General features: G+C 38.0%; 1 protein-coding gene across 7 annotated transcripts in view; it reads left to right on the top strand.

Moving 5' to 3' along the window:
• The window catches only part of SECISBP2L (SECIS binding protein 2 like), a 64,394-nt gene extending 37,102 nt beyond the window's left edge, over positions 1–27,292 (top strand). For 3 of the 7 annotated variants that reach the window (XM_036300843.1, XM_036300819.1, XM_036300823.1), the window contains 9 exons: positions 681–848; positions 1,012–1,192; positions 4,278–4,447; positions 5,251–5,383; positions 7,164–7,326; positions 9,288–9,508; positions 10,442–10,596; positions 14,991–15,210; positions 23,094–27,159. In XM_036300843.1, coding sequence (XP_036156736.1) covers positions 681–848; positions 1,012–1,192; positions 4,278–4,447; positions 5,251–5,383; positions 7,164–7,326; positions 9,288–9,508; positions 10,442–10,596; positions 14,991–15,210; positions 23,094–23,776 — 2,094 coding nt within the window. In that variant the 3' untranslated portion in view covers positions 23,777–27,159. Of the gene's footprint in view, positions 1–680; positions 849–1,011; positions 1,193–4,277; positions 4,448–5,250; positions 5,384–7,163; positions 7,327–9,287; positions 9,509–10,441; positions 10,597–14,990; positions 15,211–23,093 lie in introns of all 7 variants that reach the window. The other 4 variants (XM_036300853.1, XM_036300834.1, XM_036300820.1 and 1 more) reach the window with 3 other exon arrangements.
• Positions 27,293–27,600: the final 308 nt, after the last annotated feature.

Below are 27,600 nucleotides of genomic sequence, written 5' to 3'. Positions count from 1 at the left end.
AAAAAAAATCAATAAAAACATTTTAAAAATATAAGCAAAATATTTGAACATCTTTTGAACTATGGCTATGTTGAAAAGAAATATTACAGGTCAACATAGCTAGCTAGAACAAAGACACTGTCCTAAGTCATAGTTAGTTTCACTGCGGACAAGAAAATTAAATGACATCATACAACATACATTCCATACTGAAACTTCCTGATTGTTGCAAAACTTTACTTTGGAGTTACTTTGTTTTCAGTCTGGGATGCAGACAAGCATCACCTGTTGCATCAAGCTGTTTTGTCTCTATTATTTCCCAGTCTAGAGTGGTTCCACCACCTCACACTGTTCTTTATGACACTGAATCCTTTGAAGAGTCTAGTTCAGTTATACTGCAGAACATCCCACATTCTTTTTTTTTTTAATGTTTTTATTGATTTTAGAGAGTGAGGAAAGGATAGGGAGAAAGAGAAAAAGCAAGAGAAACATCCACGTGAGAGAGAACCATCAATCAGTTGCCTCCCTTACACACCCCGACTGGGAATCGAACCCACAACCCAGGCATATGCCCTGACTGGCAACCTTGATGCTCAACCGAGCCACACTAGCCAGGGCTATGTTCCACATTCTTGACTGTTTTTCCTTATGATTAGACATTTATGGAATCACCGACAGTTGTTTTTCTCTGGTTATTATAGTTGGATGACTTACCTGAAAACTCACCAATCAATATAGTTCAGACTCCAATTCCCATTACAACTTCAGTTCCTAAACGTGCAAAAAGTCAGAAGAAGAAAGCTTTAGCAGCAGCCCTTGCCACAGCTCAAGAATATTCAGAAATAAGTATGGAGCAAAAAAAATTACAGGTATATATACATATATATATATATATATATTCATTTTTATGAACAAATGTAATAGTTTATTTGGTAGGTTTACGAGGATGGACAGAAGTAATGACAAATAAAATCATCTTAAATTGCCACACTTTTGAATTGAAAAAGTAAATGTTTTTTGTTTGCCTTGCAGGAAGCTTTATCAAAGGCAGCTGGAAAGAAGAGTAAAACACCTGTGCAGCTAGATTTGGGGGACATGTTAGCAGCTCTGGAGAAACAACAGCAAGCTATGAAAGCACGGCAAATGACTAATACCAGACCTCTGTCGTACACAGGTGATGCTGTCAGTCTGAGTAATTTGCTCTTTGGCTTTGGTAATTTATTTTGCATAGTGTTAATTTAAATTATATGAATCTAAAAAAATCCGGAGTTTAGTCACTAGCTTTTTTCCTGCTCCCTAGTAGCCCCCATCATTATACTACACTAAGTAGCCTCCCACCTAATAACCTACCTTTCCTGCCCATGAACCATAGTCTGTTTTACAAGGAGCGATCTTTTTAAATATAAGCTGGATTACATCACTCCGCTGCTGGGAACCCCTCAGTAGCTCATCATCTCACTTGGAGTAAAGCCAGAGGCTTAGGCCATGTCTTAGGTTATTCTGTTATTTTTCTACCCTTATCTCTCTTCTCTCCTGTACACTGTTCTAGTCATGTTAGCTCCCTGGCAGTTTCACAGGCACACCCAGCATGCCCCTAGCACAGCATCTTTGTGCTTGCTGTTTCATTTTCCCAGAACTTTCTCTGCTCAGATATCAGTATAGCTTATTCCTTCAGGTCCTTCAAGTCTGTGTTCAGATATCAGGTGGTGTACATTTTGAACCAACCCAATGTTTTTCTTCTTTAAAGGTTAAAAGAAGAATCAATAGTAATTTGGCTCTCTGTTAAATTATCCAATTTAAAACCAAATGGGAAACTGAAGTTTTTATTAAAGTGTGTGTGTGTGTGTGTGTGTGTGTGTGTGTGTGTGTGTGAGAGAGAGAGAGAGAGAGAGAGAGAGAGAGAGAGAGAGAGAATGAATGACCTGGCTTTCTACTGAAAGGGTAACTTATATTTCAGCAAACCTTGTCAAATTTAGAACTCAGCAGCTCTGTGCTTCCTCATTATTATTATTATTTCTCCTCCTCCCCCTCCCCCTCCTCCCCCTCCCCCTCCTCCCCGTTTTCCCCATTGACCTATTCCCAGACGTTCCTCATTTCTTTTCATAGTCTTTGTTTTAGAAGATGAATAAGATAAAGGGAAGGTAAAGGAACCAATCAGAAGCACTGATGTTGAGTGGCAGAATTAAATTTTCTGTTTCTTTGTGAAGGATCTCATGTTTTTAAATGAAAAAATAAGTACCGGTATATAACTTTAATTCTGTTTGCTAAATATTTAACTTGATCGTTAGTAACCCATCCAGTTTGGAACTTAACTATCCAAATAATAAAAGGCTAATGTGCAAATAGACCAAACGGCAGAATGACCGGTCACTATGATGTGCACTGACCACCAGGGGGCAGACGCTCAATGCAGGAGCTGCCCCCTGGTGGTCAGTGCACTCCCACAGGGGGAGCACTGCTCAGCCAGAAGCCGGACTCACAGCTGGCGAGTGCAGTGGCGGTGGCCAGCCAGCTTAGGCCTGCTCCCCTTAGGTGGGAAGTGGGCCTAAGCCGTCAGCTAGACATTCCCTGAGGGCTCCCAGACTGTGAGAGGGTGCAGGCCAGGCTGAGGGACTGCCCCCCAAGTGCACTATTTTCGTATACCAGGCCTCTAGTTAGTAAAAATAATATTGAATGCATGCTAAGCTTTAGAGTGGCATGTTGTTGAGATGGGGAGAGTGTCAGTAACATCTCACTAAGAGTAAAGGACTATAGGGAATGGAACTGAACTTTTAGCAGTGCTCTGGATATAGCTATGGAAAGATACATCAGTGGAAAGACATTTATATTCTAATCAAGGAGAAAGACATACACAAATAACTAATGAAAATAGCTTCTTAGGGAAGATACCAGCAAAGTTTTATGAACTTTTAAAAAAGAAATTTATGTCCACAGGGAGGTATGGGGAGGATATTCCATTATATGACTTCATATATAATAGCATTTGGACTGGGCTTTGAAGGGGGAGTAGGAGTCTTCACCGGTAGATAGAGATTAACCTCTAATCTGTTCCAAGTGTTTACATTGGGAAGTGTTGATTACAAAGAAATCAGTTTTCTAGGAAAATCCAAAAAAAGGTAGATGATGATAGAGATTTGAAAGGCTTGTAAGGAATTGATAGGTTAGTTTGTTTTTTACTGATGAAATACAGAAGCATGTCAAAATGACTGCAAACTCTCTGGCCTCAAGGATTTTGGTGATAAGGGCTGTAATGAAACCTAACAAAATAAGGATCATGAAAGAAGAATTTTGTGGGGAAGAACAGACTCTGGGCTTGTTGTATTTGAAGTGCTAGTTGGGGAGATCCTGGTGATTCCCACTTAACTTACAGTTATGTATGCATGTTAGAAGTCAGGGAGTTTTAAATAGAAATGTAGCGATGGAAATACATAAGATTGTCAGGGAAAGAAAAGTTAGAAAAAAAGATCTTCAGGGATAAAGCTATTGGAATGCTCAGGTTTAAAGGACAAAAGGAAAAAGAACCAGAGAATAGGTTTAAGAAAGAATAAGAAAATAGGAGAGTGTTAAGTTACAGAAGTCAGAGTTAGAATTTGGGGGGAAAAGGATGTGGTCTTTGGTACCAAATGCTGAAAGGAACAAAAAAAGAATGAAGACTCAAGAGAATTAGATTTGGTAGTGGCAAGATTATATGTGATCTTGACAATAGCAGTTTCAAGAAAGTGTCGGATAGAGTGAGAGGATTGAGATTAAAGTTTAAGACTGGTAAAGGATTTGGGGATAGCCACAGGAGAATGAAGGTATCAGTCAGGCAGAAAAGAATTGCTGAATAGTACTGAGAATGCAGCTGGAGGGAGATCATTCTTTACTGACGGACTGAAATGAGGGCTAGACTACATGTAAGTGTGACTCTCATATATGACACAGATTTAGTGAGAATAAGGGGAGGTGCAGAGTTCTGAAATGTCAGAGATAGAATGATTCGGTTTGGAGACCAGTTGCAGAAATTGACATGCTTGAGGGTTGCTGAAGTAGAGTAGAACTAATAACTTAAATATCCCTACTTCAGATTTGCCTAATTAGTTGTCTGCACCTGCTTTGTCTTTATCTTATAGAGGTTGAAAAAATGGATAAAAGCTGTATCTGAGCGATGCTACATGGCTATGTGCTGCTCTGATAATTTGATGTCTGTTTTTCCACAAGAAGAGGATGTTCTTGTTTTTGTAGATTTACCATTAGAAAATTTCAAACTATGTGGACTTGGCTGTAGTAGTAAAACTAATGTTCTTGTTTGTTTTTAGTGGTCACTGCAGCTTCTTTTCACACTAAAGATTCTACTAACAGAAAACCTTTAACCAAAAGTCAGCCCTGTTTGACATCCTTTAATTCTTTGGACATTACTTCCTCTAAAGCAAAAAAAGGAAAAGAGAAGGAAATTGTAAAACTAAAACGGCCCACAGCACTTAAAAAGGTAAACCAAAATCTGAGATATTTATTTTAGAGGATAAATAAGAATTTACATCTGTTTTGCAATCAGTAGTGTGGCATTTTAGCCAACAGATTATTATGAAATGTTGATAGGCATCATCATAAAGGTGATGACTAGTTAATTCGAGGTTGGGACTATATCATCAGCATAGCATCATGGCTATCTGTCTGTATTGAACAGGGCCCTGAAGAGTGAATTCTTTCTCCCAGATTTTTTTTTAAAGTTAAACATTTAGCATCCTAAAACATTGGACCCAAGGAATTAGAAGTTCTGGATTCTAATACTTAAGTGGTATCATGTAGTTTTAGGCAAACCTTACCTCATCTTCTTTATACGTGTTAAATAATAGCACTGCTCTATTTAACTCAGTGTTGATACTAGGAGGAGATAATCCATATCCAAATAATTGAAAACTGCAAAATGTAAATCTGTTGTAACTTTATGACCTGGTTTCCAAACTTTTAATTTTATCCATTTTCAGGGTAATGCTAGGTGCTGCCACCCAGGGTTTAAAGACTGAAGTAGGTGTGGCTAGATAGGTGTAGTACAGATATATAGTACCGAGCACAGTTTCCTCCCTTTATTTTGGATCTAGGCCCTCCTTCAGCTATGGTACCTGAAACTACATTTTCCTTTTTGTCAGTCAGTTTCTATGTAGCCAACTAAACCAAAAACCCTCATGTCCATGTTTAAGTAAACTACTGTACCTTTGTAATGGTGAAGATTTTATATTCAGTACATTCTTAAAGAGTGATCAGTAATGAAAGACTGGTAATGACTTTTAGGTTATTTTGAAAGAAAGAGAGGAAAAGAAGGGCCGTTTAACTGTGGACCACAATCTTTTGGGATCTGAGGAACCAATAGAAATGCACTTAGATTTTATTGATGATTTGCCACAGGAGATTGTTTCCCAGGAAGGTAAGATCACTCCTTTCCCCTGTCTTTTCATGGATTGGTTTAGAGCATTTTAATTGATAGGTAAGCCATCACTAATTACCATATTATTTTCCTTTATATTTTATCTAAATTTCTTTATTTTTGAGAGTGGTTTCTTTTGAAGATGCTTCTATAGGGAGATATTTAAAAGGAGGGGAGTAGTAGTATATGGCAGGTCTTTGGCATTTTTGAGACATAAATCCTGAGTTTATTATAAACCCTTCATAATTATGATCTCGCCATTGTGTCCTCTATAACTGTCATAGTTCTTTTCATTTTGTCTTCTTTTATATCTGGAACACTGTTGGCTCTCTTTCTTCATAGGACTATTTTTAAGTGAATTGTTTTTTTTAATTCTCTTTCTTGCTGTCATGAATTAATGCATATGCCACAATGAGTAGAGAATGCACAGCCTGTCATAATACACAGTCCAGTTGGTCACTAAGATTTAGTCCATACAGTAGCCAGTGCATATGATTCCAGTTGGGACCTTGGCAAATCTATAGATTCCTTCTAAAATTATACTACTGTGGAAGAAAGATTTTAAGAGAGACCTGGCAAGGTCCCTTTTTCTGCTGGTATATATTTATTCCTCAATATTTTTCACCAAATTTAAATCTAATTTATTTATAGATTAAGTAGCAGTGTTCCATTGTGTTTAGAAAAATGAATTTACTTCTAAGGATTATTTAGTTAGGACATATTTGGTTATGATTTCCCTTTACTCTCAAGTATCATTGCCTTTGTATTTAGGTACATTTATCCCATGTTAAATACCTATCATATATACTTTAGTAACTAGGGTGAGGATGAGAAGGTCAGGAAATGTAATAAAGATATATAGTGGACTGGTCTTGCTTATTGTATATGGAGATAAGAAGCTATATGTATAATTGCTAATTAATGGATGAATGTACAAATACTAACTCATTTCCTGAGTTTAGGTGTTTAGGAAAGAAGCAGTAACCTAAGGAGGCATTTGAGTTAGATGGCATCTAAAAATGCGGCTGCCTGTTCTGGACAGTTGATTGAATGTCATCCCGTGCACCAAAAGGTTGTCGGTTCAATTCCTGGTCAGGGCACATGCTCAGGTTGTGGGCTCAATCGCAGTTAGGGGGATGCAAGAGGCAGCTGGTAGATGTTTCTATTTCATATGGATGTTTCTCTCTCTCCCTTTCTCTCTAAAAATCAATAAAAAAATATTTTAAAAAAATAAATAAAAATGTGGCTGCCTGAGCACAGACACAAAGACCAAATGAGAGAGAATCTAGGGTGGTGCCTGAGAATCAGGAGTGGTGTGGAGAGAATGAATGAAGTAGAATCATCATTGGCAGCAGTGATAGGAATTTGTATACAGTTTTTAAAATGATTTCCAAGAAATAGGAAGGAAAATAGAGATGAAGGACATGAGTAATGTGATCTTCTGGTATAGAAGTTAATACCTTTACATGTTTTAGGTCATTTGGTCTTCTCTCATCTCTTCTGAGGAGACCTGTGGGCCATGCTTGAATTTTTTTTTTTTTTTGGGGGGGGGGGTGTTAGTATATTTTGAGAGATAGTAGGAAGACTTCATTTTTGTATGTATGAGAAATGTTTATTTGTGATATGAACAGTGTCCAATTTGTTAGCTTCTGGAATTTGGAAGTGATGCAAAAGACAACTGCCATTCTAAATTGTATTGATTGTATTGATTTTAATATAGAGCTGAATTTTCAGTATTTGAAGTTTCTAAATTCTTTATTCTCACCCCACATCTCTGCAGATACTGGACTGAGCATGCCCAGTGATACTTCACTCTCTCCAGCAAGTCAGAACTCTCCGTACTGTATGACACCTGTGTCACAAGGCTCTCCAGCTAGTTCTGGGATAGGCAGCCCAATGGCGTCTTCAACAATAACCAAAATCCACAGCAAAAGATTCAGAGAGTAAGTTTTAGTCTCAGTAAATTACTGAGTTTGAATAGTTTATGTACTATGAGGTTTCCCACTCCGAGTGCTTTTGCTTTTTAATTTTTATATTATTGACCCTTCAAAAAAACCCTCTCTAACCAATTAATCCCAAGATTCTAAGACCCTATTACATTATGTGAACCTATTACATAAAGCTGTTTAATTTTGAACAAATATTTCTAAGTTTTAAATTGGCCATTTGTGAATAACCTTGAACTAGCAGTTACTGCTATGAAGGATTTTAGAATTTTAACATTCTAAAATGGGGCATGCAGGAGGCAGCCGGTAGATGAATTAATTTTTTGCATTTGTGCAGATAAATTAATTTTGCCTTTAAAAATGACAATGAACAAGGCCCAGGGTGAAAGTAAAATCTGTGTGAATCCAAACCACATTGGTTTGTTTGTTCCTTTTCTTTATACTATTCTTTTGAGCGAGTACTTCTTGCCTAGATTTGGGGAGTTAATTTAATATTCAACAACAAATGTGAAGCAAAGGAAACTCTCGGAACATAAAATGCTGTATACATACAAAATAAACATCTTAAAAGAAAAACAGAATGAAGAAAATTGCATTTTTGATGTTCTGTTCTTTAATTTTGCATACTTTAAGATAGTTGATCTTTCCTCAGTCTATCCAGTTTTATCTTCCCTTCTGAAGAATGCCATACTTGTACTTATTTAAACATTTTTTACATAAACATAAAAAAAATTCCCAAAGCAGAACTTCTTTTTTTTTTTTTTACTGAAAAAGGGCAGGCGTAGATTTTTCCACTCTATAATGTAATTAGAAGTAGAACTTTGCTTATGAAAAAGATTAGGGATTAGAACTTGAAAAGTAGAGTATATTAAGAGGAAATAATTCCTAAAATTAAGTACTATAGTGGCCTCACACTTATTTCCATCATCATTATCTTTATTATTATTATTACTACTACTACTACTACTACTAAAGGCCCGGTGCATGAAATTCATGCATTCAGGGGGTCCCTCAGCCGGCCTGTGCCCTCTCGCAGTCCGGGAGCCCTTGGGGGATGTCCAACTGACAGATTAGGCCTGCTCCCTGTGGGCCTAAGCTGGCAGTCGGACATACTTAGTGCTGCTGCAGAGGTGGGAGAGGCTCCTGCCACCATTGCTCTGTGAGCCTGGCTTCTGGCTGAGCGGCACTCCCCCTGTGGGAGCACGCTGACCACCAGGGGACAGCTCCTGTGTTGAGCATCTGCCTCTTGGTGGTCAGTGTGTGTCATAATGACCGTCATTCCACTGTTTGGTCAATTTGCATATTAGCCTTTTATTATATCGGATTATTATTATCTTGTATTGTTACCATATATACTACAAAGAACCTCATTCAGTTGCTTTGCCTGATATGTTTTGGTTTGAATTTAATTACTGAGTTATTCTCCATAGCCATAGTTTTTGGAGTTAGAAGGACCATTTAAGTCATCTTAGTTAACTCTGTAATTTTATGGTTAAGGGAAAACAATGCCTAGATATTGTGACTTATCCAAGAGTAAAGGATGAATTATTGGTATTAGGGCATTCATTAAGCATCTGCAGTTATATTTCTTTCCTACTTACTAGAAGCATCTTTAATATTCATTGGAATGAAATAACCTTCTATCGCCTTACCAAAAACATTATATTTCTTTTTTATCTAATTAGCAGGCTAACATTTTATTTATATCCTTAGGAATTTAATAATTGGGAATTTGGGTAGTACCTCCTTGAGGTTGATCTATCCTTTACGTAAAAGCCAATCTCCTGTAATTCAGGAAAACTCTTCTGTTTTTCTAATTGACTGAAGGATAAGGTATTTTAAAAATTTTACTTTTTTTATGAAAACTTCTTGCTTGATCTATTTCTTTCCTAAAGTAATTTTATAGTTACAGAAAAATAAATGAGGACAAACTTACTTATTTTTGGTTTCCTTTATAGGTATTGTAATCAGGTTCTTTGTAAAGAGATTGATGAATGTGTGACTCTTCTTCTTCAAGAGCTTGTCAGTTTCCAGGAACGCATCTATCAAAAAGATCCTGTAAGAGCAAAAGCGAGGAGACGGCTGGTTATGGGTCTGAGGGAGGTTACCAAACATATGAAGTTAAACAAGATCAAGTGTGTTATAATTTCTCCAAACTGTGAAAAAATCCAGTCAAAAGGTATGAACATTTTACTTTTGAAGTATGTTGATATTTATTTAATATAATTGTAGGATGTACAGTGAATTTTAAAGTGGAAGTCATATGACTTAGCAGAGGTTAGTTATAAAGCATATATTGAATGTGAGGAAAGAAAATATCTTTCAGTACCTGAAATTAAGTAATAAAATTGAGATTGGATTGTAAAGGAAATCCCCATCTATGGAGTACTAGTGAAGGCTTTACTTTGGGCCAACTAAGTGTGCCATCTGTTATAATCAGAATGGGGACTAGTAAGAGTACATTTCTTTACCACTGCAAATATACTCTACTTTTTTACCTTTTTACCTTACCTTTCATTGATGGCCCTTTTGTCTTGCTTATGATGGAGATTTGCCCCTTAGAAACCAGCAGTTAATACAGAGGTTCTTGGGTGAGCCGGCAGACAAGTATTCTGTACTATGTCATGTACCCTTATTTGTACTTTTTTCATAAAGTAGCCACTTTGGGTGATTGGAGTAAACAGATGCATCAAGTAGCAGTATCAGGCATGTTCTGCATAGGGGACAAATTCCAATAAAAACAGTAACATATAATATTATATGTGATAGGTTGCTATTTGAGCTGAGGGATTAAATAAAAGAATCAACCACTATTAACAATTTTAGTTAATTTCTTTTAAACAAATGTTTATTGTATTGAAATTTGACTCCTGATATGCTGATTCCTATGGGTACTAGGGAATTTGGAATTTAATTGGGGAGAAAGAAAATATGTACATATATCCATAAATAGTACAAATTCAAATAGGGAGAATGTGTGGAATAGCATAAGTGCCACAGGCTTCATAGAGTTCTTTGCTGTTGTGTTTTATGCTTTAATGTTGGGTGCGAAAATAGCTATTTCTAAAATAATTAATTAATCTGAAACCTCTGGATGTGTTGACTTTCTCAGGTGGCCTGGATGAGGCTCTCTATAATGTCATAGCCATGGCACGGGAACAGGAAATTCCTTTTGTGTTTGCCCTTGGAAGAAAAGCTCTGGGACGCTGTGTGAACAAGCTGGTTCCTGTTAGTGTAGTGGGAATCTTCAACTACTTTGGTGCCGAGGTAAGACTCTGGAAGACACACCCTCTTTCACTCTGCCTGCCCAGTTGACACATGCCAATGTTATGTTTAAGCATTTGGAGAAGTGAGATGATAACTCTCCAAGAAAGAGTGGAACATTCTTGAGTATTACATTTCCTTTTTTAGTGTTGAAACCCTTACATAACTTAATTCTACAGCATTTTTTGAAAAGATTTTTAGCTATTTCTGCCACAGTGTTTTTTTCTTCTGGGTTCAACTATGTAATACTTGATCATTTATTTAACTGCTGGGTAAAGATTATCCAATATTATACTATGTAAAATAATTTTCTTCAATATATATGTTGGGTATATTTTGTGCTGCTACTCAGAGTAGAGAGAAAAGAATCCTTTAATTGGAGAGGATGTTACTTTAGAAAAAGAAATTTCTAAACCAGTTGTCAGAATACTTCTGTATCTCTGATACCTTCATCTTCCTCTCGAAGTCAGCTAATACAAAGCTTAACCCATCAGAGCTGATAACATAAAGTCTATTTAGAGTAATGCTTATTAATATACAATGTTTTAAGAATGTTTTAAGAATGATTCTAAAGTATTTTGCGACACCACCGATGGACCGTTTTCCCTCTTCCTGACTATCTATATATTTAAATGTCTATCCTTTCCTATCCAGCCACCATGTTTGCATACCTCCATTTACCCATTCATTCTGTTTCTCTCCTGTCACCTGTCTACCCACCTACTCTCTGATTATATAATTAATATTTATGCTTCCACAGTAGCCCTTGCTTTTCTCAGTTACAGATGTCACACTGCCTTGCTCTAGTTCATGTGTTTTCCCCCTTAACTGTGAATTCCTTGAGGGCAGGCTTCTTATCTAGGTATCCCTGGCACCTTTCACATTACCTGAGCATGAGTAGGCAATAAATGCTTGTTTAAAAATTGTGTGGTAAAGTATATCTGCCTGCTATGTTAAGTGATATGTGAACATTTAGGTAATAAATGGAAAAGAAGGGTCATATATAAAGCCACCTGATAAAAACATACTGGGATCAAGGTCAGGAAAAGTTTACATGTTTATTTCTAATTATATTGGTGTATTACTGAATATTAGGTTATTTGTATGGTTTTATATTACAAAATGCTTGCCAGTTTTGTTTGTACATTGCTTTACTTGCCATCAGCTGTTTTGAGGGAGGTGACTTATTGTTTAAACCAAGACAACTTTAATATGGAGATAAAGGGAATATTGATATATTATCCGGTGTATCCATTCACAGTAATGTAGCACACTGAAGTTATTCTTACCATCTGATAAAACTAACCTTTGAATTAAGCTTCATGTCCTTACACTGACATTCAAGGCCTTTATTCCCTGATAGCTTTTCGCTTTAATTTTATTTTCTTTTATTCCCAACAATGTTTATGTTTTATTTATATTTGAAACCAGTGTTAATCTCAAAATCACATATCCATGTGCCTATTTTCTTTTTGGTGGCTTCACTTAAATGCATGATTTGTTAAACATTGCAAACAAATATTTATGAAGTCTGATTTGTTAAACATTGCAAACAAATATTTATGTAACACGTAGGGGCTGTTTTTAGTAATACATCCTCCCTCCTTTTATAGAATAAATAAACCCTGAATATATTTTTCATATTATTAGTAATTAGCACCCACCCTCTTAAAAAATCAATATAGCCCTCGCTGGTTTGGCTCAGTGGATAGAGCATCAGCCTGTAGACTGAAGGGTCCTGGGTTCAATTCTGGTCAAGGGCACATGCCCGGGTTACAGGCTCGATCCCCAGTAGGGGACATGCAGGAGGCAGCTGATCAGTGATTCTCTCTCATCATTGATGTTTCTATCTCTCCCTCTCCCTTCCTCTCTGAAATCAATAAAAATTTTGTTTAAAAAAATTTCTTTAAAAACCCCAAATAAAAAACAAAACAAATAAGTACAAAAAACACTTTCCATGATCTGGTCTCTTCTTCTCTTTAAAAAAAAAAAATCAACACAGCAACAGCGTTTATTGTACCTGCTACTTTAAACAGTTTAAACGTCAGCTGGGTGAAGCATGCTACTTATGTTTATCTTTCACACATTTAATTTTCAAAGATATATTATTTCATAACAATATGATGCTTTTGCTATGCTTTCTTTCATTTTGTTATGGTTTATACTTAAATGATAATAACTTAGGAAAAAATTTTGCTGTGTGGGGGGGTGTCTTGTGATACTAAATCAAGACATTAAACAGAGTAGAAACTTACTGAATTATGATGTAAGAACTACTAAAAGTAATTGTCTTTCTGGTAGCTGTGGAAACTTCATTTTTCTTTTGGACATTATTGGACTTCATGATTATTGAAGTACAACTTTAATGCTTATGTGAGTTTTGCCATTTTTTTTTAACAGGAGCATGCTCTGTCACCTACTGTTTCACTCTAATTATTAATTCCATTCATGTTCTTTTCTGTTTCACTGACAGGAGAACTTCTGGTTATTTAGCTCCACATTCTACTTTCAGGATATATATATATGTCTATCTATCTTAGAGTAAGAGAGAAACATTGATCGGTTGCTTCCTATACATACCCTAACTCACAACCTGGGTATGTGCCCTGACCAAGAATCGAACACACCACCTTTTGGTGTACAGGACAACACTCCAACCAACTGAGCTGCTCTGGCCAGGGCCATTCCTTGCACTTTTCTTTTTTTTTTTTAATGGTTTCATTCTTTTTTAAAAAAAAATATGCATGTGCCCTGATGGGAATTGAACAGTGACCTCCTGGTTCACAGGTTGACGCTCAACCACTGAGCTGACTGGGCCATTCCTTGTACTTTTCTATGTATCTTTATTCATTACTAGAGGCCCGGTGCACAAAAATTTGTGCACTCGGGGGGGGGGGGTGATCCCTCAGCCTGGCCTGTGTCCTCTCGCAGTCTGGGACCCCTCGGGGGATGACCACCTGCTGGCTTAGGCCCACTCCCCAGGGGACCGGGCCTAAGCTGGCAGTCAGACATCCCTCTGGCAGCCTGGGAGCCCTCGGGGGATGTCCACTTGTCAGCGGAGAGCAGGCCTAAGCTGCAGTCGGACATCCTTAGCGCTGCTGAGGAGGCGGGAGAGGCTCCCACCGCCACCGCTGTACTGGCAGCTGTCAGCCTGGCTTGTGACTGAGCAGAGCTCCCCCTATGGGAGTGCACTGACCACCAGGGGGCAGCTCTTGCATTGAGCGTCTGCCCCCTGGTGGTCAGTGTGTGTCATAGTGACCAGTCATTCCCAGTCGTTCTGCTGTTAGGGTCAATTTGCATATATAATACCCTTTTACTATATAGGATAGAGGCCTGGTGCGTGGGTGGGGGCCAGCTGGTTTGCCCTGAAGGGTGTCCCGGATCAGGGTGGGGGTCCCCACTGGGGTGCCTTGCCAGCCTGGATGAGGGGCTGAGGGCCATTTGCAGGCTGGCCACACCCCTTCAGGGTAGGGGGTCCTGCTGGGGTGCCTTGCCAGTCTGAGTGAGGGGCTGAGGGCTGTTTGCAGGCTGGCCATGGCCCCCAGCCACCCAAGCTCCCAGTGGAGGCTGGCTGGAAGCAGTATCTGGGATTTATTTATCTTCTATAATTAAAACTTTGTTGCCTTGAGCGGAGGCCACAGCCGGCCAGGGCAGGCGGGAAACTTGGCTTCCTCCATCGCCGGGGCAACCAAGCCTCCTGCTTGCTCCAGCTCCATGGCTGCTGGCCGCCATCTTGGTTGGGTTTATTTGCATATAGTCGCTCTGATTGGCTGGTGGGCATGGCTTGGGGCATAGTGGAGGTGTAGTCAATTTGCATGTTTCTTTTTTATTAGATTAGATTTTACCTGCATGAGTAAGAATGCACTCTCTCCATCTCTCAAAATTTTACCTAGGCATATTTTTCAAGACTTATATCACACATCATTACTTCGTGAATTTTTCACTGATGCCCAACAGTTAGATTTGATATTTTCTCCAAAGGCCAGAACACTTTGTACATGTTAAGGCAGTTATAATATTTTGCCTTGAATCATAGCTGTCTTCTGTTTTCTCCTTCTAGCCACATGGAAGGTTTCTTGAGATCAGAGTGGTGTTCCATTGGTCTTTGTACCCACTATAGTGCCAGGTGCTAAAGCGTGCAGCTGTTGATTGATAAACTCTACAAGAATTTTTAATATATCACATGTAGTGACTAGTATTGAATCAGGAAATTTCCTCAGTCTTGTGACAATTAAATAAACAAATATATGTAAGTTACAAAGTGTTTTTTAAGGTCCTCTGGTTGGCATACTGATTGAAAGTGGATCTGACTTTGAAACAGTGGAGATTTATTGTTAGTAATAGGAATAGAAAGTATAACAAAAAAAATGGACTAGTCAAAATCTCTTTCTTTTTAGAGCCTATTTAATAAGTTAGTAGAACTCACTGAGGAAGCCAGGAAAGCCTATAAGGATATGGTTGCAGCAATGGAGCAAGAGCAGGCGGAGGAAGCCTTAAAGAACGTGAAGAAGGTGCCACACCACATGGGGCATTCCCGGAATCCCTCAGCAGCAAGCGCCATTTCCTTCTGCAGTGTTATTTCTGAGCCCATCTCTGAAGTAAATGAAAAGGAATATGGTAAGTTGTTGCATATCATTAAAAATGACTTAAAATTTTTTTTAATTTATCCTTTGTTGTTGAAAGTATTACAGATGTCTCCTCACCCCCCCAATTGACCTTCTCTACCCCACACCCCCTCCACCCACCTTCCCTCTGAGATTCCGCAGTCCATGCTTCTGTGTCTCTGGATCTATTTTGTTCATCACTTTATTTTGTTCGTTCCACATATGAGTGAGATCATGTGATACTTATCTTTCTCTGACTAGCTTAACATGACTTAAATTTTGAAATTATTTTTTGATTAAGATAATTGGAAAATGATTTTCTATGCTATCTTTGTTTTTATCTTCTTGATTATTCAAATTTTGCTTAAAATTTTGGCTTAAAAAGATCACAGTAAACACAGCCATTAAAAACTAGGAGACTGCCCTGCTGGTGTGGTGGAGTGTCATACTATGAACCAGGAGGTCACAGTTCAAATCCCAGTCAGGGCACCTGCCCGAGTTGTGGGCTCAGTCCCCATTAGGAGGCATGCAGGCGGCAGCTGATCAATGATTCTTTCTGATCATTGATGTTTCTATCTCTCTCCCTCTTCTTTCCTCTCTGAAATCAATAAAAATAAATTTAAAAATTTGGAGACAATTTGGGGCTGATGCTTTCCGTGAGTCCCTGAAATTTAGTCATTTTCCATAGTCTTAAAAAAGAAAAATACTAAAAGGATTTTAAAAGCAAAATGCACCTTACTTGTGACCTATAACTTAGTAAATTCTGGGATGTGTTATTCTATTACTTTATGCTCATTTATTAAAATGTTATATTTACTAAGTAAACAAGAGACCGGAATACTAACTATTCAGTCTAATGTTATAAAACCTAGCCAAATGGCATTTGTTTTGAGTTAAATCTTATTGCAGTCAAAAAGATATAGAGACTAAAAAAACATTTATGTGTGATGTTTAAAGTCATATTATTTACTGTACTCTACATCTTAGTAGTTTCCTTGCCTTTGGACTGTAATACTGAGTTCTATCACATTTTGAACACTTAAATTTTCTACTTTCTTGATCTAGTTTCTGACTTTTTTCACCTATTCTTTTTTTTTAAATAGTATAGCCATCTCCTTCAACTTGGCCCCAACCCCCCTTATTGGCCCTGCTCTGTGCGTGACAGGGGATGGTGCCGCAACCTCCCCATCGACCCTGCCTTGAGTATGACGGGGCGGTGCCCCAACCCCCCAATTGGCCCTACCCTGAGCGTGACTGAGGGTGGCATCACAACCTCCCGATCCACCCTGCTCTGTGCATGACAGAGGGCAGTGCCCCAACTCCCCAATCAGACCTGCTCTGAGCCCGACCAGGGGCTGCACCTAGGGATTGGGCCTGCCCTCTGCCACCCGGGAGCAGACCTAAGCCAGCAGGTCGTTATCTCCCTAGGGGTCCCAGACTGCGAGAGGGCACAGGCTGGGCTGAGGGACACCCCCCCCCACCCCCCCACCCCCCAGTGCACAAATTTTTAGTTAAAAATAAAGAAGATAAATGCCAACAGTTAAAATGAGGTCACTATATAGTCATACGCCAGATCTCAAAGGCAAACTGCAAGATAAATTCATCAAGCTGTGGGTCTGGGCAAACAACAGTAATCTTCATTTGGGTGCATAATTTAAGGTGTTTAATGATGGAAACTTTGGCTTTTTCACTCTCTGCCTAGGGGATTTAGGCACAATTGATTGATTTCTAGGCCTTAGAGATTTATTTTCAGTAAAATGAGGAGGGTTTTATCTGATCATCTATAAAATTCCATTCCAAGTGAAAATTTTGTGAACTAATGGTTGAATCCCAAGAATAGATTTAGAGCCTTACCCCTTTGTACGCCATAGACATCTATAATGCTTTAAAATCATTTTTTTGTGAGAATTTTCAACTGAAAATATTCAAGAACACCCAGATTGTGAGTAATATATTTATTTTTATAATATGCACTGCAAATTGATTTTTTAAATTAAATTCAAAATATTGTGGCATGTGGGGATGGTTTCTGTTTTGGACACATAGCAGTTAACTGGTTAAAGTTAAGTGAAAGTAATCATAACAACTTTGAGAGCAAAGCATAAAGTATTCTCTCTGTTTCGGAAGCATCAGCAACAAACACAAAACCCACTAATGTGGCCTAAGAAGTTAGGATATTTGATTATTTCACAGTGTCATCACTGTCCTAGCTCTTCCCCTCCTTCTGTTCTTTCATTCTCAGTCTGTGGCTTCCTCTTATGCTTATCATCTCTTGTTTAAAAATAGCTGCTGTGGCTCTAGGCGTCATAGCTGTAGTCAAAAGCAGGAGGTTCAGTCAGTGTGCTCCTTTTATCAGCGAAGAAAGATTTTCAGAAGACTTCCCCTTTTGTTTTATTTGGCTAGAGCTGATCATGTGATTACTTTTAGCTGCATGAAAGGGAGACTTGGGCAAGAGAATATTTGGCAAAGGGGAATGGGATAACTGATGGTATAAAAACTATTTTAATTCATCCCCTGGGAATGGGTTCAAGTACTTCTCAAATTTAGTTCTGTTAACCAGAATGGCTAATGACTGTTGGGTAGAAAACAGAATCTTCCATGTTATCCTGGTGCAATATTTCTAAAATGTTTTCTTTTGATTTCCATGGTTTAAAGTAAAAACAAATATGGGAAAGGATACTAATCACTTGGTAGAATAGAAAGGCTTCTGTGATAGTCCAGTCTTAGTGTCCTTTGTGCACACCTTATTTTCCTTGCTTATGTTTTTCTTCCACCTGAGCTGAGTGTCAATTCTATCATACTTACATGAAACAAATAGTTTCAGACATAAATCCCAACTAAGATGTAAGTTTTTTGAGAATGGGGACCTGGTACATAATGGGCAGTTGATATATAACTCACTTACTGAATTCTCACTATATGCTAGGCATTTTGTCAGCACTTTCCATTCATTAAGGTATTTAATCCTCTGAACAACCCTGTGAGATAAGAAATACTGTCCTGGGATTTTTTATTTTTATTTTATTTTTAAGAGACAGGAAGGGAAAGTATATATATAGAGAAACAGAAATATCAAGGTGAAAGAAACATCAATCCGCTGCCTCCTGCATACGCTCTGACCAGGGATCGAACCCAAAACCTGGGTATGTGCCCTGACTAGGTATTGGACCTGCCACCTTTTGGTGTAGAACAATGCTCCAACCAACTGAGCCACACTGGCTAGGGCTGCATTGCAATTTATAGATGAGGAAGCTAAGACAAAGAGAGATAAATAACTTGTTAAAGTAAGTCTTGCTCTGGAACCTGTACTATTAGCCACTGTGATGTATATGTCCTGCCTGTTGAATGAATTCTCAGTAGGACCAAACAGTAAGTGTTCAGCAAGCAGTTATGAGGGAGGACAACCTCAATGTCTAGTCCATCCCTCCTGAGTTTCTTGCTCATCCTCTGCCACCACCTCTTCCTCTGTAGGCTCTTGAATTCATTTGTTTGTTCCTCTACTGTAAAAATCTATATCAGACAGACAGCTTCCTTGTGTGTGCTGACTGAAGGGATAAATAACACACACTTTATCCTCTGACAAACCCACTAGTGACTTGAAAGTGTTTAAAAAGATAATTTCACAAAGAACCAGTAAACAGAAACAGAAAAGCATAGAAGGGGTTAAAAGGCAAAGAAGAACTTTATTGAATAAGTTCTGCTAAAATAAACAGTTTTTAAGCAGGGTAGAGTTGGGTCAGTACTATTTCCAGGTTTGTTGGGATCTTTGATCCTTCCTTTAACTTGCTTCTTCAAAAGGGGATGCCTGTCTCTTCTGTTCTGGCTTTAGATTGCCTGCATTCAGCACTCCTTCGCTCCCCCACCACCATCCCCCAATCAGATCTCTTCTGGCAGCACTTTTACACCTGCTGTGTTTCCCCTGTTGTGTTCATGTGTTTGTATGCTCATCAGTTATTGATCAACCTTCACCTATTACTTTAAAGTGGGAGAGAGCCTAGGGAGGCCCTGTGGATATGTGATCTCAATAGCTCTTTGATCATTGTGACAAGACACTTGATGGCTAATTGCAGAGTTCCTTGTCTCTGCTTCCAGATCTATCTCCCTTTGCTTTTCAAAGGTGGCTTTCAGCTCACCTACTTAGTAGGTGAATGCCCAAGACTAAGTCTTCAGAGAGGTCAGCTCTGCTCCATCTACTGACCTCTTTCCTTTCTCCTATTCCTTGACTCATTGTCATGGGGGAGATAGGACTTTTCCAAGACCCCAAGTGAATTCTTGTAGTACTTTTGAAGGAGAAAAAAATTGTTGGAAGGAAATGTAAATATGCAATTGAAGTTTTAAAAAATGTTATGCCTTGCCCTGACCGGTTTGGCTCACTGGATAGAGCGTCGGCCTGGGGACTGAAGAGTCCCGGGTTCAATTCTGGTCAAGGGCATGTACCTTGGTTGCAGGCACATCCCCAGAGGGGGGGGTGTGCAGGAGGCAGCTGATCGATGCTTCTCTCTCATCGACGTTTCTGGCTCTCTATCCCTCTCCCTTCCTCTCTGTAAAAAATCAATGAAATGTATTTTTTTAAAAAATGTTATGCCTTTTTAAAGTTTGTTTTTGCATAATGTATACATGAAAATTTTTATTTAATAGGGTTAGCCCCCTCAGCACTTACTATATGCCAACCATAGGGACACACAGAGATGAGCAAGAGTGGGAATAAGAAGGGAGGGAGGGGTAAACAGCAAGCACAAAACAAGTGCTTTGAACTATATATACAAAAAGTATTGCTGGAATTCAGGTTATAACTGACTGTCTTTCTTAGGAGAGTCAGGAAAGGCTTCACAAAGGATCTGACATTTTAGATGGTTATCAAGGAGGAGGGAGGAGGAATCTGAAAGGTAAAGGAGGAAACACATCTCATACAGAAAGAACAGCGTATGCAAATAGAGTATGACTTCTGGGAGCAGTGAAAAATCAGTGTGATCCTGAGGGTGGAATGCATGACTGGGGGTTAGAATGAATGGGACCAGAAAGATAGATAAGGGTCACACATGAAGGGCTTGGCTACAGCAAGCTAAGAAGTTTGGATTGCCAGGATAGTAGAAGGCCCATTAAACATTGATGTGACCAATTCACAAAACCAATTGGGAAGATATTACAGATATACAGCTAGGTAAAGAAGGTGTAAGCTGAGGCAATGGTGACCAAGTTGAGTAGTTTTTGAGTTAGAAGTGACATGGTACAGTTATGAATTCAGTGGAATAAAGGCATGTCATAAGGGAGAAAGATAGGATGAAGGATTACTGTAAGATTTCTTCTGCTTTGAGACCATGAAAAAGATAATGTTACTAACTGAGAATGAGACTATAACAAGAGGAGAAGGAGGAGTTGTTTTTCATGAGGTAGGAGTGAGAGTGGAAAGGACCTATTTTATACTTTGAAGGAGCTGCAGAAAAGGATGTTCCAAACCATGTACCCTGATTTCAAGTACTGAAAATATGGTCTATATTATACAGTTGATAGGTGACAATCAAGTTGAATATATTAATACTAGAGGCCCGGTGCACGAATTCATGCCCTTGTGGGGTTCCTCAGCCTTGCCTGCAGGGATCAGGCTGAAACCAGCTCTCCAACATACCCTGAGGGATCTTGGATTGCAAGAGGACACAGGCCAGGCCGAGGGACCCCACTGGTGCACAATTGGGGCCGGGGAGGGACCACAGGAGGGCTCCCGGGCGTGTCCGGCCCTTCTCGCCCAGTCCCGATCAGTCGAATCCTAGCAGCAAGATAACCTACCAGTCGGAGCATCTGCCCCCTGGTGGTCAGTGCATGTCATAGCAACTGGTCAAATGGTCGAACAGTCAAACCGTCAGACACTCAGCATATTAGGCTTTTATTATATAGGATAAACAGTCTTGCTTTATCATTATAGCTTGATTGTTATACCTTTAAAATGTATAGCAGCTATAATGCAGATAGAAGGGGATTTTTATTTTTAAGAAACCCACAAAAATAAGTGGAACTACATCAAACTAAAAATCTGCAGACAAAACAAAGGAAACCAACCACGTACTAAATGGGAGAAAATACTTGCAAATCATATGTCTAATAAGGGATTAATATTTTTAAAATATCAAGAACTCATACAACTCAATAGTAAAAAAAAAAAACAAACTACCACAATCCAATGAAAAAATGGGTAGAGGAGCTGAATAGATATTTTTCTAAAGAAGCCATACAGATGGTCAGCAAGCGCATGAAAAGATCCTCAACATCTCTAATCATCAGGAAAATGCAAATCAAAACCACAGTGAGAGATCACACTTGTTAGAATGGCTGTTTTCAAAAAGACAAAAAAAAATTATTTCAGTGAGGATGTAGAGCAAAGGGAATCCTTGTGTACTCTTTGTGGAAATGTAAATTGGTAAAGCCACTATGGAAAACAGTATGGAGGTTCTTCAAAATATTAAAGATAGAACTGTCATATCCAGCAATTTCACTTCTGGGGTAATTATCCAAAGAAAATGAAAACATTAACTTAAAAAGATATATGCAACCCCATGTTCATTGCAGCGTTATTTACATAGCCAAGATAAGGAAACAACCTAAGCACCCATCGTTGGATGAATGACTAAAGGAGAGGTGGTATATTTATACAATGGAATATTCAGCCATATGTAGGAATGAAAGCTTGCTATTGGCAACAACATAGATGGGCCTTGAGGGCATAATACTAAGTGAAATAAGTCAGACGGAAAAAGATCAATACTGTATGCTCTCACTTATATGTGGAATCTAAAAAAATAAATACACCAAGCTCATAGATACAGAGAACAGATTGGAGATTGCCAGAGAAGTGGATTGAGGGTTGGCAAAATGTATAAATAAAGGCGGTCCACAGACACAGACTTCCAGGTATAAAATAAGTCATGGGGATGTAATTTATAGCATGGTGACTATAGTTAATACTGTATTGCATATTTGAAAGTTGCTAAGAGAGATTTATAAGCCCTCATCACAAGAAAAACAATTTTTTAAGTATTTACGGTGATGGTTGTTAACTAGACTTATTGTGGTGATCATTTTACAGTCTATAGAAACATCAAATTGTAATGTTGTACACCTGAAACTAATATGTTATATGTCAGTTATACTTCAATAATAAAAAGATAAAATGAAAAAATACAAACTGGGAAATAAAAGAAAATATAGAGGTAGGAGAGCTGTCCTTTTATCTTCCTAGTATATTTTTAGCTCCAAACTGACATCATTAAAAATAATCTAGATTTATCACCACTGTATTAGACATAATAATGCTTTTTTTTTTTTGGTTCTCAAAGTCACTTGGTAAGCCAAGCCATGTATATTATAAAACAGATTTTCACACATGTTAGAAATACATGGGTGGCTTCTTTGCTTATAAATGGAAACCCTAATCCCATTATAGGCCAAAAGACAGCTCTTAGGTAACTTGCTAAGGGAGCATGGTAAAACCAATCAAATCAGAACTATTTCTACTGGACATCTTGGCTCCACCATCTATGACTTGTGGATTCTTGAGCCTAGTACACTTCAAGGCCAAAAAAAAGCTGGGCAATTTATTGATTTTCATGAATACATGAACATTATATATGAGCATCAGTGAGATCCTGTTGGTATAAGATCTTTTGCATTCTCAAGCATTAATATACTTATTTTTACCTCCTTGTTTTTTATCTTAAATGCACATTTTTGAGAATTGTTTTCTCTTTATAACATTTAAACTAGTACTAGAACAATCTAAGTTTTTCATTTTTCCAATCAGGTAGTGAGCCAGTAAATTTCTGTAGTTTGTTCTTCCCTCTTTTATGGGTTGCATAATTCTGAAACATTCTTCTGGTTTTTAAGAAATCTGTTTGATATTTGCAGAAACAAATTGGAGAAACATGGTGGAAACTTCAGATGGACTGGAAACATCAGAAAATGAGAGAGAGGTTTCCTGTAGACACAGCACATCTGAAAAATCCAGTAAACTTCCATTTGATACAGCCCCTGTTGGTAAGCAGCCATCTTTAGTGGCCACAGGCAGTACTACCTCAGCTGCAAACCCTGGGAAATCAGCAGTGAATGAGAAAGAGGAAGTGAAGCCTGATGACCTGGAATGGGCCTCGCAGCAGAGTACCGAGACCGGCTCTCTGGATGGTAGTTGCCGGGATATTTTGAATTCCTCCATCACCAGCACCACCAGCACTCTTGTACCTGGCATGCTTGAAGAAGAGGAGGATGAAGAAGAGGAGGAGGAGGAGGATTATACCCATGAACCCATATCTGTAGAAGTACAGCTCAATAGTAGAATTGAGTCTTGGGTCTCTGAGACCCAGAGAACAATGGAAACTCTTCAGCTTGGGAAAACCCTTAATGGTTCTGAGGAAGACAATGCAGAGCAAAGTGGGGAAGAGGAAGCAGAGGTGCCTGAGGTGCTGGAGCCAGGGATGGACAGTGAGGCCTGGACTACTGACCACCAAGCAAGCTTGGAGCAGCAGAAGCCCAGCAACTGCAGCTCTCTGAACAACGAGCACTCCGATTCTAATTATACACCCCCAGACATCTAACTCAGGAAATGTCCGCTTCTCTCTCCAACCGTGTAAGGGTTACAGCCATTATCTTTTATGCTTCATCTCAACATTTTGCACTGTCCAATATTTAATATATGTATTTAATTCCTGACAGAAATATTTTTGTAGCTGTCTTTTACTTGTTTTGTTATGATCTATAGCTTAGCTTTTAATTAGCATCTAAGTGTCTTTCTAAGAACTGTGGGAAATTCAGAATTGTTTCAGCTTATTTTGTTATAGAAAATAATGATTTAAAAAAGAACAAGAACAAGTTTTGAAGAAAATAAATTTAAAGTATTTATTGAGAGTCATTTGGAAAGTTAAAAATCAAGATTTTAAGGATAAGAGCAGTTATCAATGTTTGCTTCAAGACTACCCTTCTTTCACTCTAACCTGTCTGGCCAAAATATTTGGGCTTCTTCAAAAAAGACAGGAGAATTAGAAAACTTAAAAAAAACAGAAGCTGAGCATAAGTTAGTTCCCAAAGTGTTTTGTGTTAAGAATTGATGCAACTGTTTTTGGTCCACAAATGCTCTTTTCAGAAGTCACTGATCATAATAACCGATCAAAGTTGGGATGGGCTAACACAGCCTCCAGTATGTGGGTTGGCACGATTAGAGTTGGCCTCATATAGGAAGATGATAGATGTTGTATTTAATTGTGAAAAGTTACCCATGATAGGACCTTCCAGGTTCTGTCTCAGATTTGCTGCTTACCTCAGGAATGCCTTTGTACATACTCATATTTACATAAAGTTAGGCAAATTTTGATATTGAATAACTGATTGTATGACTGCAGCTTTTAATTGGTAATGATTCAGAAACAATGTCTTATACTGGTGTATTCTTTTGCATGCTTCTGATTCAGGACTCTAACTTTGAGATAGGGATTTGATGGGGTATCCAAATTTGTCCTGAGTAAGAAACCATTTCATCTTTTTTGAAATATATGTATTTTGCCTCTAGCCTCAAGCACTTGCCATGTAACACTAACCATAGTTACTGATAAGAGGTCAGGGAGAGAAACTTTACATTACTTAGTACGTATGTCCTGATAATCAAGGCTTGGAAGAGGAAGTTTTGAAGAGCAAGTTGTTCTAATTGTGCTGAAATTATCAGATGATTTAGAGTATGCAGCTGTACACAGGTATTAATACTTGATCATTATTATTTATCCCTGCCCTTCTCTAGGAATGTGTATACCTGCTGGGAGAAATACTGAGCTAAATGTTTTATTTGCTAGTCAGTCACCACCTGGTAATGGTGACCTTGACAAGTTTATGTAATGGTGGGAGAATTACAAATTACCTATTTTCTGTCTTCCCTCCAACCCACCCCCAACTGACCAACAGGCGCACAGACACCCCATCTTTACGCTTACAAGCTCCCAAAAGCAGGCACAAAACTAAGGAGGGAGGGGTATTTTCCCTGCCCTGGTTTTATAGGGTGGGCTTTGCCTCACAGAGGCAGGAGGAGAGAATTGGGCAATTCTTTACTGAACTCATTGGGACTACTGTGCTAGTTTTAATGTTTTATAACGCTGGCATTTAATTACTAGAGAGATCAGATTCTTGATTGATGATTTAGTATTTATGAATTGTGCAAGTTGAAGAGCGTTGCTATGTAGAAAATGTCAGTCAGTCAACTTTATTAGTGTGCTAAAAGGGGAAGTTATTCTATTGTCCTGTCTAAACTTCTCCAGAATAGACTCCTTAAGCACAAAGTATCCAGTACTTAAAGGAACACAACATGTAAGGAATGAAGCCTCTGAAATAAAATCATGGATTTGTATGTGGCAGATCTTACTGTCCCTACACATTTGGAAGTGTTAGGTGGTTTAAAGAAATGATAGAGTTTTTGAACTACTGACAATCTTAAAAACGAACTTAAAAGCTTTTCATACTTTTTAATGGTGTAAATTTCCTTTGTTCGGTGTCAGTGATTCAGTAACTCTTGATCATGGTAAGGGCTTTTCAAAGGTTTCTTATATTTTATATCTCTTCTGAGTGAGAATTCTCATTTTAGATTTTTGACATTTGTATCAAAAGAGAGGTTGAGGAAATCTTTGGAACACTCATAACTTTTCATTTTGCTGTAGACGTTAGACGTGTTTAATTCCTTGTCTGATAGACGCTCCTGCACGTGCAGCATCTTCTGCCAGCAAACCCCAGGGACCACAGCCTTTTTTATATGACACAGGCCACCTCTAGCGGACAGCCCACATTTATTAAAGGAAATGTTGTTATGTTGAACTTATGCTAAATAAATATTAATAATGTCTTTATAATTTGTTTCCTTTAGATAAATTCTGGGATGTGTACATTATATACAGGAGGAGGTGTGAAAATTAAGGAAGTGGGTTTTTTATGGATCTGGGGTGAGTGCCTCTTTGGAGACCTTGAGTAAGGGTTTATCATCACAAGAAATAAAAAAGTGATTTTTTTTTTTTCTTAGTGTACAGAGGTGGTTTTACTGGCAACAATTAACATTAGATTTCTACTTCAATATATAAGTATCTGAATTACAATATGAATTGCACTCCCAAAACTAGATTTCTGCTTCAGTAGGTTTGTTTACTGTGAAGATTACTTCTAAAAAGACAAATGTTCATATTAGCTTAAGTTTTGGTTTAAATATATTTGTAAATGATGTAATATATTTCTTTTGACTAAACATGGGAAAAATAATCTGTTATACATTGAAAAGTTTTTAAAGGCTTTGACTGGAGGTCATTTTTGCAGAGATGGTATTTTATATGCTTCCAGTATTTGGAAAAGAATTAGTCAAAAGGAATTTACATAGTTTAAATATTGAGAAATTAATATCCAAATAATGTACTTGTCTGATTTCTTAATAAACTGGGGGAGGTGGGGAGGGTGGTAATTGTAATGTGCAAATGAGTAGTGAACTCTACATTCATTTTCTTCTCTTTAACATAAAACTTAAATCTCAACACATCGTTACTTTAATACATGTATAAATAAGTGTTACTGTTTGTAAAGCTGCTGTTTGCTTAAAAAACCTGTCATTTAAGTATTTTCTGTGTGTTGTGCCAACAGGTTAGAACATTAACTTATCCATTTAAAAACTTTATCTTTTTTTAACTTAAAATTTTTTTCTGGGAAATAATTTATTTATAGGCATCTTCTCCCTCCCTCTTCCAACCTTTATACACATCACAGAATCAACCAAACTGTTTGCCTGATCTGAAATCTGAATCCTCATCTTAAATTTTAAACTTGGTTGGCACATCACACTTTAAAAGTATTTGTATTGTTTTGTAATTTAATTTCTAAAGATATCACATGAATTTATAATTTAATGTCTTAATTGTAATGCTCTAATTAAAAACTAGCAAAATTAGTATGAATCATAACAAAAGGGTTGTTAGTTCTTTTGCTATATGAAGGATAATTGTTATATCACATTTTAGGGGTAATAACAGCTTTTTTTGCACTATGTAAATACTAGTGAAGATTCTTCTGTAACTAATAAAATTATTATTGAAATGCAATCTATCATTTCAGAATAGATACTTAAGAAATTCATCACTTCCTGATGGGTTTGCCAAAGAAAGTTGTAAAACCTGCAGAAAGGTGTCATTTGTAAAAACCTTCACTTGGGTTGGCAGAGCCTAGGCATCCAGCCAGTGACCATCGTGGTGTTAGAAGACTCCTCCTAAGCCCTTCCCAATATTCACTCATTAATCCTCACAACAGCCCTTAGTGGAGATACTGTTTCTCATTTTTTAGATGAAACAGTCATGGAGGCGTTAAGTATCTTACCTAAGATCCCACAGTTAAATAGTAGAACTGGGATTCA

The sequence above is a fragment of the Myotis myotis genome, unplaced genomic scaffold, assembly GCF_014108235.1.
Source record: "Myotis myotis isolate mMyoMyo1 unplaced genomic scaffold, mMyoMyo1.p scaffold_m19_p_1, whole genome shotgun sequence".
NCBI classification, from domain to species: Eukaryota; Metazoa; Chordata; class Mammalia; order Chiroptera; family Vespertilionidae; genus Myotis; species Myotis myotis.
This window is presented reverse-complemented; position numbering and strand designations above follow the sequence as displayed.